At 48.5% G+C, this 14,387-nt stretch overlaps 3 protein-coding genes across 3 annotated transcripts; 1 reads left to right on the top strand and 2 right to left on the bottom strand.

The window, feature by feature from the left end:
- Positions 1 to 890: 890 nt before the first annotated feature.
- C922_03536 (hypothetical protein) lies at positions 891 to 3,404 on the bottom strand (the record flags this gene model as incomplete). Its single annotated transcript, XM_008819128.1, has 2 exons — positions 891 to 2,680; positions 2,891 to 3,404. 2 exons carry the CDS (start codon positions 3,402 to 3,404, stop codon positions 891 to 893), a joined length of 2,304 nt encoding a protein of 767 aa, XP_008817350.1.
- A 1,549-nt stretch (positions 3,405 to 4,953) lies between these two features.
- Positions 4,954 to 8,304, top strand: C922_03535 (hypothetical protein; the record flags this gene model as incomplete). The annotated part of the gene is made up of 1 exon (XM_008819127.1): positions 4,954 to 8,304. The coding sequence occupies one exon, from the start codon at positions 4,954 to 4,956 to the stop codon at positions 8,302 to 8,304; it is 3,351 nt and encodes a 1,116-aa protein (XP_008817349.1).
- A 646-nt stretch (positions 8,305 to 8,950) lies between these two features.
- On the bottom strand, positions 8,951 to 13,675 carry C922_03534 (CCR4-NOT transcription complex subunit 4; the record flags this gene model as incomplete). The annotated part of the gene is made up of 1 exon (XM_008819126.1): positions 8,951 to 13,675. The coding sequence occupies one exon, from the start codon at positions 13,673 to 13,675 to the stop codon at positions 8,951 to 8,953; it is 4,725 nt and encodes a 1,574-aa protein (XP_008817348.1).
- Positions 13,676 to 14,387: the final 712 nt, after the last annotated feature.

Raw genomic sequence — 14,387 nt, 5'->3', positions numbered from 1 at the left:
AAGTGCGAAATTGCTTTTGCTTCTAACTGTGCTCATTGAGGAGATAAAATATTTCCCCCCCTCTCCTGCCCCGGAAACGGCTGCATACGGAAGCCGCACCAGTGGAGAGAAAGCAATGGCTACCTCTGCACAGCTTGCATGTATTCCTTGATGAGTCCCGAGTGAGGTGCGCTTACATGGTGGGATAAAAGTGTGTTTGGCCAACAAAGTGGAGATGCCTACCCCCCATGGTAGAAGTTCGGGGGAGCCCACTGCTCCTTCGAGTTAGAAGTGTGATTTTCAGGATCACTATTCCATAGGGTATTCCGATTGCGTTGGTGATGATGATGGGGCATATGTGCGCGCATCACAGTTACGTGCCTGGGCATATAAAAAAAAGAAAGAAGGAGCTCCTCCCTTTTGGCTTCTGACATGGAGGTGCCAAAGAGGAATGACGCAGCCCCTTCACTTTCCCTCTCTGGTGCACTATGGGCTCAGTTTTGATAGGTAAATGGATGAGGGGGGTCCAATTCTCTCGAACGGGGAAAGCGGTTTCGTGACATAAAAAAAGGAGCACCCGTTTGTGAGTGTAGAAGTGGGTGTAGCAGTGTAGGACGGTAGAAGTACGTCTGAACGTACGCGTGGGCGGACGCGCCCGTGCAGCTATGCGCAATGTGCAGGTACCCCGGGGGGAGGACAGAAAATCGAACAAGAAAATGATATGCACGGGGGGGCAACGGTGCCTGGTCGGCTTTGTGCAACAAAAAAAGGAAGCAAAAAGGAAGGAAAAGGGTAGAAAAGGGGCAGCAAAAAAAACACGCATGGAGGGGATTCACCATGACATGCAGACAATGGTAGGAAAACATGGACGGGTGCCATTCTCTGCATGCTTATGCTCGTGTGGCTACCCCTTAAGTGCTGTTCCGCGGCGGCGACTTGGGGCGCAGGTTCTCAATCTCGGTAGTGGTCCCCATGTACTTGCCTCCAACATAGGAAGTGGCCTCGGGCCAGGCGATGTCCCCCTCGAACCACCCAGTGTACTCCTCCCTATTGAAAAGAGTCGTATCCAAATTCTTTCCCAAAGTGAGCCACCCATTCCGAATATTCCTGTTCGTGCCAAAAAGCTCAATCTTCCTCCTGCCCAGACAGAATTTCTCAATAATCTTGTACAATTCCTCCGGCTTGTTATTATTGTAGATATTCTCATCGGTTTCATCTGCTATAATGACATCAGTGTCAAGATTGGCATGAATAAAATGGATGTCGTACGAACGTCGAACGGCTCCCTTAATGCCAACCAAGCAATGTTCAGTGGTCCTCTGTAGGTATGAGTTTTCATTGTTTATTTCGTTAAGGTACTTTCTCTTTCTATTGGTTTCCTTTATGTTTGTTTTCAACCAACATATGTCTTCACATCGGCGGTAACCCCATTTGCTTAGGAGAATTCGAGCGTCCTCTAGGTGAGTGATTCCACACCAGATAAATAGGAAGGAAGGAATATCTGCTATTTTATCGATTTCTAAGCTGGCTAGGTCATCCAGAGACCAGAACTTATCCTTGTCATTATTTATGTCTCCATTCAAATCGTAGTTTTCTATGTGCATGCTGTTCAGTAAGTCTAGATTGTGAATTTTCCTATCGTAGTATTCTTTCCAGGGTGGATCCATAAGGATGACATCAAATTTTGTTCCTAATGTTCCCAAATCAAATGTCCTCAAGTCACAATTTATGTACCTAGCTGGGGTGGACCTCTTCTTTATGATGATATTTTTCAATTCTAGCAGTTGCTTCAGCTTAGGGTATTTATCAAACCTCTTGTTTTCGTCGCTGTCTCTAATAAAATTCTGTGGCCTCTCTCCTGTGTTTACAAAATGCTGATTGTAATCGTTTTGGAGTCGTTCCCTTCCGTCCACGTTTATGTTGTATGTCATCATATTGCCCTTCCCTTGGTTTTTCTTGTCCCTTTTTGTTGCTCCCCTCTTGTCGAGGTCGCCTTGGTACACTTCTCCAGGGTAGCCTTCTCCGGGGTACCCCTCTCCAGAGTAGCCTCCTCCAGGGTAGCCTTCTCCGGGGTATCCCTCTCCAGAGTAGCCTCCTCCAGGGTAGCCTTCTCCGGGGTATCCCTCTCCAGAGTAGCCTTCTCCAGGGTAGCCTTCTCCGGGGTATCCCTCTCCAGAGTAGCCTTCTCCAGAGTAGCCTCCTCCAGGGTAGCCTTCTCCAGGGTAGCCCTCCCCCGGATATGCCTCCCCCTGGAATCTATGGCCACTGCTCATGCGGTACGGCGGAGGCATGGGCGTACCATACGGGGGAGGGGGGACTATGAAATTGCCTGGAAACATTCGATCGTCTTTTTTTACATCTCTGGAGAAATTCTCCACAGTGTTTAAGCCAGGTGTCATGTCAAACATCATGGGATTGTTCCTCTCAGTGCCATGCGGGGGGTGCATCATCTGATTTTTTTTCTGCATGTGAAAGGCGTTCCCTCCTACGGCGATGCTATTTGGGCCCGTTGGGCAGGGGGGAAAAGTGTTGATTCTTTCGCTTGGGGGTGGCAGCGGCTGGGGGGGGTTCATCCCCATGTGATACTTGCTGCTGCCTGCATTGGCATACATGTTGGCGTTCTTGCTTTTTAAATTGCTGTGGAGTGGAAAATTGCCTGGTCCACCCTCCTTCATGATGCAGTTGCTGTCTGGGGGGGCGACTGGTGGTGCGGATGGGGGTGGCACCGGCGGTACAACGGGGGGGGAGACAGGTGGTGAGGGTGCAGGTGGGATCGGCCGTCCGGATGGAGGTGGTATCGGCGGAGCGACTGGTAGTGATGATGCAGATGGTATCGGCGGTGCAGCTGGAGGTGCCGCTGAAGGTGCCGCTGGAGGTGGGATCGGTGGCGAGGCTGGCGGCGCGTACGGACCGGTGCTGCCACCCTTGCTGGGCGGAGGGGGACTTATAGCGTTGTTGTTCAGGTAACTGGGGAATGGTGGGGCCTTCGCAGGTTTGAAATTTTTGTTCATGAAGGGGATGCCACTTGGGGGGGGAATTCCACTCGGAGGAGGTATGCCACTCGGGGGAGGAATGCCACTTGGAGGAGGTATGCCACCTGGGGGAGGAATCCCACTTGGAGGAGGTATGCCACTTGGAGGGCTGACCCCTACCCCCGCATAACCTCCAGGCGCGAAGCCGAAATTTTTGCCTGGCGTGCTGGGAAAACCTCCACCACCGCTGCCGTAGTTCACGCCCCCTTTGGGGAAGTTCTTTTTGCTGCTATACGGATGATGGTACTGTGGCGAGTTGTTACTTGCCTGTTTGCTATACGGAGGGGTTCCTTTTAAAGTTGGGTTCAAATTGGAGTTCCCTCCCCCTCCAGGTCCAGCTCCCCCCTTGTTGTTATTAGCTCTTCCGTTAAGGAAATTTCCCTGGTTGTTCATTGGCTTGCTGTAAAATGATAAGCGTTAAGACACTGTGTGGTGTAAATGGGGTTCCTTCCTGGACGTACTGACTTCACGTGCCGGTAGGTGAACCCAAGAGCAGCTATATAACGAGGAGACCCTGCTACATGGGGGAACTTTAATTTCGGATGTTACATTAGCTGGATGGGAAAAAAGATTACTTCCCCAACGTTGTAAGTACAAATGGGGGGAAGGATAGACTCCTCCTTGCCTAACTCAGGGGGGGGAAAATCGGCCAACAGGTAAAGAGAAAAAAACACGGATTGGTCTTCGCCTTTGCCATTGCGTTAGCCTTTGCATTAGCCTTAGTCTTTATATTCTCCTTTGCTTTCCCCTTTGCCTTTATATTCGCCTTCCTCTTTTTCTCTCTTATTTTGCTTAACAGCTTGTGATGTTTTTTTTTATCCACTCAGGCGCATCCCCTGGCCAATGGCACCTGACGCAGGACCGAACTTTCTATTTTTTGGGCCCCTACACTTTTGCGCAAAAAAAAAAAAAAAAAGAATAAACGGATGGGTGGAAGGAAAAGTGAAAAAAGGAAATAACCTACCCTGTTGTTGTGAGAAAAAAAAAAAAGAAAAAAAATAGCGTAATGCTCTATTGTGACATTTATACATTAAGGGTATACAAAAAGAAGAGAAAAAAAAGGCAGAAAAGGAGAAAAGCAGAATGGGGATACTTCACAAAAGAAAGAGTTGTCCCATGGGATAACTTTCCCTCGAGAAGAGTCAGCCGCATAAGTGATTTGCTTCAGCTTTGAAAAACGTGGGAAACACCCACAATGAGAATATCGCTGCTGTGTCGATATAGGAAGCACCAATCGGTATGCTCAGCTTTGGCAATGTAAAAAAAAAGAAGGAAAAAAAAATGATTAGCTATATGGGCAGTTCTGCTTCATGTGCCTACAAAGGCGTAGCAACAGCCGCTGGAGGAGGAGAAAAGAAGAATTGTTCAATTTTTTTCCCCTTATCTGTGATCATTCCAAGAGGGAGATTGACCCCTTAAAAGTGGGGATTCGTCATTCCGTCCCTATCTGCCTGTGTTTTGTTGTATGGGGGTGTGTCTATCTGGGGGGACTGTATACTACTCGCTCGTGATAATGACCACTGCGTAGTGAAGCGCTGCATCGAGGAGAAGAGAGATGCCATGCGTAGAGGCCGTCGTGCTACTCCACAGACGAGGAAGCAAAAATGGGATATACACCTACCCCATTATGCAGTTGTATCGTAAGTGGCCTGATTTGCAAGCCGAGTGGGAATGTCCCCTAAGAGTAAACGGCCCATACCAACGCAACAGTAGTGCAGCAATGCGAGCACGCTGATATCCACTGGGGAGTGAACGGGAAAGAGGCCTCCCTGTTGCGCGCATCGTGTGTGGTTTTCAAAGTTGCATGGGTGCGACGAGAAGGGGTAAAAGAGTGCAATGGACGTAGGTCTCTCCTGCAGTGGGAGTTGGCCCATCAGCTGTGAAGCGTATGAGCTGCGTCCACCTCGTCGGCTTCGTCGGCCTCTTCCCCCTCTTCCTCATCATGTTGCGGAGGGCGCTAAGCCTGAAGGCTGCCCATCGCGCGACGCGCACGCAGCGCTTTTTCTCGCACGAGCTGGTGAATATGGGTATCCTTGCGCACATCGACGCGGGGAAGACGACCATATCGGAGGACATCCTGTACAACGCCAATGAAATAAAGGTTAAGGGCAGTATCCACGACCAGAACACACAGCTGGATTTTTTAAGGCAAGAGAGAGAAAGAGGAATCACCATCAAGACTGCCTACTCATGCTTCAAATGGAACAACATAAAGGTAAATTTGATAGATACCCCAGGACATGTCGACTTCAGCAACGAAACGTTCCTGTCATTATGCGTCTCAGACAAGTGTGTCATCGTGGTGGATGCCAAGGAGGGGATTCAAATTCAAACCTTACACCTGTTTCACTACATAAAGGAAAATCTCCCCATTTTTTTTTTTTTAAACAAAATGGATATACACGAAACGGATCTCGATTACAACATGGAAAGTCTAAAAAACAATTTGAGTCGAAAGAGTGTCCTTGTCACTTACCCTCTGTATGAAAATAAGGCGTTGAAGTTTATTTTGGACCTTCCTTCCATGTCGCTTTATTGGTATCCTCAGGGGAGGTATGGGAGCAAGTTCACTTACAACAGAATTGGCCTCGCTTCCGTTTTGCGGCACTTGGACTGCCAAGTTGTGAGGAGTCATTTTGCCGCCATAGGGGTGGGCGAGGAGACCTCAACTGCTTCTGAGGTGATCACCACGGAGCAGCTCCTAAGAGTGCTATCTAAAGACACCATCCACCATATTTTACAGAAAAGGGAGGATCTCGTGGAGGCGCTCTGTGATTTGGAGCCCGACCTGGAGCGAAAGTATATAAACAATGTCTGCATAGGGTACAGCGAGGTGAGGGAGTGCCTAGCCAAGTGGATAAAGTTGAAGGAGATCTTTCCCGTGTTTGCCGGCAGTGCGATGAATTCGTTTGGTGTTCACCTCCTTCTGGATTACGTCACTAGCGGTGGTGTGACTAGCGGTGGCGTCGCGGTGCGGGGGGACCACTCCAATAGGGAGATTGCCCCATCGGAAGTAAAAGCAGCACCTATTGGCCCCAAAACGAACGATGTGCAGGGTAACATCCTAGTGGGGTCCTCTCCAATGGATGTAAGTGAGCCCATCGGAGCAGGACACAGCAATGGAGAGACCCGCCCCCCTGGTGCAGCTACCCCGTTGCATCACGACTCAAGCACTACCGCTGCACTCTCCAACAAGATTAAAAAAAGGCACACATCTCTTCAGCGGTACAAAACAGTCCTATTCATATTCAAGCTTGTGAGCGAAAAGAATGGATACAACACATTCTGCAAAGTCCTCAAGGGAGAGTTAGTTAAAAATGCGAAGCTTCAAAACCTACGAAGTGGAGGAACCCAATTGGTGAAGGGTCTCTACAAAGTCAAAGCAGATAGATATGTTATGATAAATATGCTGAGGACGAACGACATAGGAATGGTTCGTGGGCTTGAAAATGTCCTCGTGTGCGATTTTATGTGCGAAGTGGAGGAACAACCTTGCAACATAAATTGTGCAGATGTAGTGGGAGGAGACCGTGGGGTGAGCGGCACCATGTTGCGCATCAGGAATGATGGCGAAGATCACCGGGAAAGGAAAAAAGAAAGCGATAAGACCAGCCAGGGAGGCCACCAGGGACAACTTAACGAGGGAAGCCAAGGAGACCAACTTAACTCGCTCCAGGACAAGTCACTCCGGGACATCTACAGACGTATGAAACACGAAATAGGAAGAAAAGAATTGTGGTTCTTTCTCAGGAGCTATAAAAAACGGATAAGCAAAAATGTCATTGTCTGCACATGCGCTATAGAGCCAAAGGATTATAAGAAGGAGAAGGAACTTAAGCAGGTGCTGCGAAACATCTGCTTGGAAGATAACAGCATTGCTGTGTATACGGACCCGAATAGAAAGCTCGTCATTGGATCGATAGGGATGTTAAACATCGAAGTGACGTTGGACAAAATAAGAAGTGATTACAATATCGATATCAGGACTGAGGAGGTGGAGGTAGTGGAGAGGGAGTATCTTACGGGGCAGTACGAAGAGACCATCACCAAAACGATGAAGGTGAATTCTAACATCTCCAACATAACGATCGGCTTAACCATTCGAGAGAAGGAGTTCGTGGACGTTTCGAGGTTCATCCAAAATGCGCTGAGGTATGATAGCGTGTCGCAGTTGGTGAGGCTGACTAGGGGGCAGGCGGGGGAGGAAACACTCAGTAAGGAAGAAGCGAACGATGAAGCAGCCATCGAGGAAGCTGCCACTGAGGGAGAATCTTGGGAGCAGCAAAACATCACTACCATGCAGCCGAATGGTTCCTTGCCAACCCCACTGAACAGACATGACTCTGTTTTTTGTGCCTCACCACAAAGGGGGGGTCGGCCCCCGAAGAAACCCAATTGCATCATCGAGGTGGAGCTTCACAACTCAGACGAGGTGCTGACTGGTGCTGTGGGGCGGGGAAAGTGTACAACTCAAATTAGTATTAACGCGAACTGTGAGGGGGTTCGAATGTCTGGCTCACGTGATTGGGCGAGTGAGTCCAAAGGGGGTTACCCCTCACACGCGGAGCACCCGGAGGAAGAGGTGGACCAAGGTGTGGACGAAAATGTTGAGGAAGACGTGAAGGAAGATGTTGACGAAAATGTTGACGAAAATGTGGACGAAAATGTGGACGAAAATGTGGACGAAAATGTGGACGAAAACGTGGAGGAAGACATGGACGAGTACCTCCTCAACTTCAACTACGAGGACCTGTTCCAAAGCAGCGTTCGCGTCCATAAAAACGTGCACGTGTACATCGCCGATTTGCAGAGGGAAAAAAAAAAAAAAAAAAACTTTTACGAAGAAATTTTACAGAGCTGTATTATCACCCTGAAGAACTGCCTAACCAGTGGCTTCCAAACAAGCGGAAGCATCATCAGCACGGAGGTCGAAATTACGAAATTGGACTTATCGGATGACACCACTGTAGCGGTGGCCAAGTATGCGTGTAATGACCTGTACTATCGAATGATTAAGCGAGCCAACGTGTGCGTAGCGAAGCCTATATCTCTACTGCAGATTCAGACGGAGGAATCCTTCGTCGGCATTATAGTGAAAGACCTAATTCAGCAAAGAAGTGGGACCATTATTCAGATCGCGAAGAATAATGACTCTCGCCTTTTTAAGAGCATGAAGATCATCGCCATCGCTCCGGTTAAGCACACGCAGAACTACGCCTCCATTTTGAGGTCCATTTCGAGTGGCCACGCCAACTGTTTGATGACCTTTTGCGGTTACAGCAGGGAGGGCTAGCCGCGGGCCGAATGGAAAAGCATATGATAAGCAGGTGGATGATCCCTTCGTAACATTCCCACGTCGCTACTTGGCCGCTTACCTGTTCCTTTGTTTTTTTTTTTTTTTTTTTTTTTCGTGTGGGTGACCTCTCGCAAGGCATGTCATCTCCTCCCCTGAAATAGTGAACACGGGACGTGAGGTGCCCGCTGGCCGAGCCGCTTACCGAGCTGCCGTCCCATCTCTACACTTGGCACATCTTAATTAAGTGAGTTAATTGTTTCCCCCCCGAACAGGGAGCAGATATGTACATACATACAACACACGCAAATATGCGCGTGGGGCCAAATGGTTAAAGGGAACGCCAATGTGCTGAGCGTTAACATGGCATAATTAAAAAGGGGGACAAATATGCTACCAAAGTGAAGCTCTGGTTTGAAAAAAAAAAAAATAATGTGATCATATGATAAAAAAATCATACGATAATAAGACAATACGATAAGATGGTGAATGGGTCAGTCGAAGGATGGGCGGATGGAGTGAAAAAAGCTTCCATTTTTTCCTCTTCCTCTTCCTCCCATATCCCCTGCGCCTTCAGACGCTTCCCCAGATTTTTCGTGACCCAATTGGCCTTCTCGGGGGTAGGGGCGTTGTTCCCCCCCCTTTTCTAGGCGCTCAGGTTAACCTTCTCAGCCATCTCCTGCGTGTGCAGGGAATGGTTAAAATTAACCCACAAGTTGGGGAAGATAGTCTGCATTTTCTTCTTACATTTCTTCTTTAAATTGCCGCCCTGTTGATAATAAGTCTTCTCCACTGTGTAACTAGACGAGCATATTTTACCTGACCCATTCAGGTAATTTTCTTTACATAATTGTTGAACGAAATCAATTTCCTCATTAAATATTTTTTCAAACAAAATGTCGTTAGCAGTTTGCAGGTCTGAATTTTTTGACAAAATTAATTCTTTATAAATATCAAATGTATCTTGGTGGAGATAATTTTTTTTGTTTTTTCCTTCGTCTATGTTTTTCTCCTTTTTAATGATGAATTCCATAACTCCTTTGTGTGATTTCAGGGAAATGTGCTCGTCACTTGTGTAGATGAGGTAGTCATTTTTGCGCTTGCCGTTTCCTTCTATCAAATACACCGCGTTGTTATCTGCGTAACTGCTTTGGAGGTTGCCTTGAAGGTTGCCTTGAAGGTTGCCTTGATGGCCGCTTTGAAGACCGCTTTGAAGGCCGCTTTGAAGGCCGCTTTGAATTGCCTTCCCCTTAGCCACACACAGATTTTTTAAAAATATTTCCATGTCGTCGAAAAGGACATTTTTCTCTGCCGAGTCTCCCCGTGAATTGATGCGATGATCCGCTTTCCCCATCTCGCTCTTCCCACTCGTTTCGCGAACAGAATCATTTTTGTTTCTTCTGTTTTTCGACGTCATCCTCTGTATCATCATTTCTCTAATAATGCTCGTAATATCTCCTTCCATTTCTTTTTGTTTCGGCTTCCTCTTGTTGAGGGTATCTTTTTTCTTTTTCTCTTTCGCACATGGTACTTGGCTCTTCGCGCCCACCCCGTCCTTCCCGTCCATCTTGTCCATCTCCTTTTGTGTCTTTTCGACTGATTGTCTTTCCCCCTCTGGCTTGCCAGCCGCTACTTTCTCTGCATCCCTCATTTGTGCCCTATCACCCTTTCTTTCATCTCCCTCTCCGTTATGCATATTCTCCTGTGTATTGACATTCAAAGCATGGGCATCACTATCGCCTGTATGTTGGTTACTCCTTTTCCCTTTCGCTGCATTCTCGTCAATAAGGCTATTCACCGCACTGTGTAGGCCATCAAAGGGGAGAACCTCCTTCGTGGCGACTTCTCTCCTTCCGATATAATCTTCAATTATTGCGTCGAGGGGCACATCTGGGTTGTCCTTTTGAATGTTTAAAATTTCCTGGGCGTGCTTCTTCATTTGTTCTTCCTGACTAATATTGTTATCATGTGCGCCTTTTTTCTCTGGCTTCTCTCGTGTGCGAGTGGGGCTCATCGCGTCACCTGGAGCAGCGACAGAAGTCGCTGCGGTGTCATCTCGGAGTGAGTCATCCAAAATTTCGCCTCCTCCAATGGGTGTGTCCTTCTTATCAGTTTGGCAAGTAGATCCACCACCCTTCTCCTTCTTGGCTCGTTCCTCCACTACTTCCTTCTTCTCCTTTGCACCGACAGTTACATCAGCTTTTCCCTTTTCGATGTCCCTCTTTTGGGAGGATTGCTCATTCTTCTTCCTTTCTCCCTTCTCTTTCATTTTATCCTCTTTCATGTTTGTTTCTTCCTGCTCCGCTTCGTAACTTTTCTCCTTCTTCTGCTTCGAAGACGTTCCCCCTTCCGCGCTGGGGTGTTCTTTCGGCTGATTGGCGCTTCCCACGTGTACATCCTCCGCTGCTGTCACCACAGAGGGCGTAACAACAGTGGTAGTCGCCTTCTTGTTTGCCTTCTGACCCACACTGGGAGATGTCTTCGTCTTTGCCTCGTCACCACCACCTCCTTTTCTACTTCCATCAAACAGATCATTAAAGAAGCTTCCAATTCTGGAGGTCATTTTGGCAATCTTGTTTTTTTTTCCCCCCTCTGCCTTTTCGCTAGTTTGCTTCTTCTCCTTGGGGCCGTCGGCCGGCTGCTCTTCCACTTGAGCTGTCTTATTCTCTACGGTGCCACTCCCACCACCGCTGCTAATCACGCCGCCGCTCCCACCGCTGCTCACGCTGATGACGTTGACGGCACTGCTACCATTGTTGGGGTGCTTCTTCTTTTGTTTCTTCGCATCCTTGTCGTCTTCCTTCAGGGGCGGGAAGTCCTCCTGGGAGGGCTGCTCCTTCTGCGCAGCGTCCGAAGGTGATTGGCCGCCCTTGCCATCGGGTTTGCGCTCTTCCGCAGGGGGTTCTTCCGTCGGGCCCTTTCCCGTTTTGACTCGACCAGTTTTGACTGCAGCAGTTTTGGCCTCTTCCACCTTGGCCTTTCCCACCTTCCCTTCTCCCACCTTGGCCTCCCCCTCCTTCTCTTCGCGCATCTTGACCTCTTCCGCCTTCTTCTTCTCGTTGGCCTTCTTCTTTTCTGCCTTCTTTTTCATCTTCTTCTTCTTGTCTTTGTCAAAGCAGACATCCGTTATGAGCGGGTAGTTCTCTGACATGCCGTCGACGTAGTACGGGTCTTCCTCCACCACCAGGCTGTTGCTTTTACTGACGTTGCCATTCTTAGCTGCGCCGTTACTCTGGAGGGAGTCTTTATAGTTCTTCTCCTGCGACGCATTTGCACTGACAGTGGCACTCGCACTTGCACTCCCACTTGCAGTCGCACTCGCGCCGTGGTCTTCCTTGCCTGGATCGGGGGGTGGGATAATCTCCTCGCTCTTTTGTTTTTTCTTCTTCTTCTTGCTCTTGGTGTTGGAGTTGTTTTTTTCTTCTTCCATCCCCTGCAAGGCAGTGACCGCCACGCCAGAATTCTTTATGAGGTTCGCGAAATTACCTTCGGAGCTCCACTTGCTTTTCTCCTCCCCGGCGTGGTGGTTATCCTTGGACCCCTTGCTGGTCAGGCCATCCTTGAGGTTGGTGTCTCTTTTCTGTTCCTCCGCCGCCTTCTCCGCTGCTTTCTCCGCGTACCTTTCTATCCCTTTGTAGATTATCTCCAAACTTTTTGACTTCCCATCGGAGAGTACCGATGTCGGGGACGAGTGCTGTTTCTTGGCGTGGGTGGCCTCATCGACGGCGTCAGTCTTTTTCTTCGCCTCGGCTAAGTCCTTCTCATTGGTGATGGACATGGCCGCAGCAAAGGAGAGCACCGCTGGTGGAGCACTTACGGTAGCACTTGCGACAGCACCTGCGGTAGTGGTTCCTCCCGATGTTGCCACTCCCCCGATAGTTGTGTCTTCCAATTTTCTCGCCGACTTTACCAAAACAGTGCTGGAAGAGTCATGAGAATTGGTACTCTGCTCGTTTTTCTTCTCGGGGTGTTTTTTAAAATAAAAATATAGTAAGTCATGATAAATGTGTTTGGGGCCATGGATATCATCTTTGGAGAAGCTATCAATCACGTTTCCCAGTTCGTGCAGGTAGAAGCAGTCCTCATTGGTACATGTGCTGTTCTTCAGATACGCAGCACAGTACTTGGTGGTCCCAAAGGATGCCTTCAATGTTTTATTGTCCAGGACCATACCATCGATAAAATAAATTGCATTAATGGCCTCCTTCTCGTTACTATACGTTATGTACGCACTGAACGAGGGGCCATTGTAATGCGGATTGTAGGCCTGGGATTTATTCAGAATGATGTTGAGTATATTTCCGTACTTGCCAAAGTATTCATTTTTTTTTAATACATTTTTCTTGGCATAGTTGGACGTGATACCAATGACGAACACGAGGTTGCGTTGGACAACTCTAATGCCTTTTATGATCTCGAATAGATTTTCATGCTCGTGGATATTATAGGTGTTTGGATTTTTGTATAATTCGGGTCTGCTAAAAATGGCACTGCTGCTTCCATTGTGATGGTGAAGAAGAGTATTATTGGTTGCACTTGCGGAAGCGGTAGTTGCGGTAGTTTGGCCTGCCCCGGCAGAGGCGCTAACTCCGTTAGGAGCATTCGTGGCGTTATTAGTGTTGCTGTTATTTGCGTCTGCTTTACTTCCCTTGTGATTATTTTTTTGCTTTTTCACCAACTTTTCGTGGGTCTCCCTATTATATATGAAATTTTTCTCGTCGTAACTTCTCCTGCACGCGGGACACTTGTTGCACATGTGGTCTCGTATGTAGTACAAACACCAGAGACATATCTGGTAGCCACAGTCACAGGGGAAAAAGTTCCTGTCTGTCTCGTCCAGAACCTCTACGCAGAGGGGACAGAGAATGTTGTTTTTGTCCTGGCTGTCCCCCTCCTTACTGGGGTTCCCGCCTCCATTTGCGATGTTCCCATTGCTACACGCTTCTTCATTCTTGGGAAGTAACTCCCTCTCCTTCGCGCTCAGTGTCATCTTTGAGACTTTTTTATTTTTCGCTTCTCCGTCCTCCACGGTGTAAAATAACTCCTCGTCATCCAGATGTGCTTCTTCACGCTCCCTTTCTTCCCATGAGTCTTCTTCGCTCGTCACATCCACGTTCTTCCCCTTGATGTCCACGGCGTCACCCTTTCCGTTCGCACTCGCGTCGTTGGGGGCGCCTTTGCCACTCGCTTTAGTGCGGGTGTTGGGGTTGTTCCTCTCGCTTGTGCTCCCACTGGCACAGCTCTCAGCGACGCCGTTAACTTTTTTACTGTCGCTGCTCGCCTCTTCCGCCTTTTCTCCCTTCTTGTAATAGGAGGACCTGTTGAATGCCCTCCGTATGTATCGATTTTCAGTGGACCCCCCCTTCTTCATCTTCCCCTCTTCACGTAACCGTCGCGCACAGCAGCGGTTCGCATGAGACGGGTTCGTGTGTCACAGGTTGGTATGTCACAGGTTCGTATTCCACGGATGTCCATTCATGGGTGCACATGTCACCAGTGTGCACTTCATCGGTTTGCCAATCGCGCATGTTCCCTCCATGCGGCGTTGCGAAACGAGCAGAGGGAAAACCGATGCTTTCCCGAGGAGGCTGCATACAGCGCTGCGAAAGTTAGTATGCCCAACTTAGCACGGGAAACATCAACAAGGGAATAAATTCATATATTTGCTGGTGTCGCTGCCATAATGCTGCTTCTCGCAGATATTGTAACTACGATCTCGTAAGTGTAGTAGCTATAAAAAAAGGGGGGGATGAGGCAGAGTGGACGGGGTGCGCCACATGAGAAGGTGAGGTGGAGAGGAATGCAATAAGTGGCACCTTGTCTGTCCTTGAGCGTTTTGTTTGCCTAGGTATAACTGGATGTAATAAACCGGGCAGTGCGTCCAGCGCGGGGATTAGCGCCAAACTGGCGGCTAATTGGCAGCGAATTGGCGGCGAATTGGCGGCGAGTCACAGCCCGAATGAAAGGCATAACGTCCGTACCAACCTTCCGCCAAAAAATGAAAAAAACGAACGCTCGAAAAAAAAAAAAAGAAAGAGTAACGAAAAAATAATAAAACAAACGACGAAGGCTTAAGAAGATTA

The sequence above is a fragment of the Plasmodium inui genome (assembly GCF_000524495.1).
Source record: "Plasmodium inui San Antonio 1 unplaced genomic scaffold supercont1.15, whole genome shotgun sequence".
Taxonomy (NCBI): domain Eukaryota; phylum Apicomplexa; class Aconoidasida; order Haemosporida; family Plasmodiidae; genus Plasmodium; species Plasmodium inui.
This window is presented reverse-complemented; position numbering and strand designations above follow the sequence as displayed.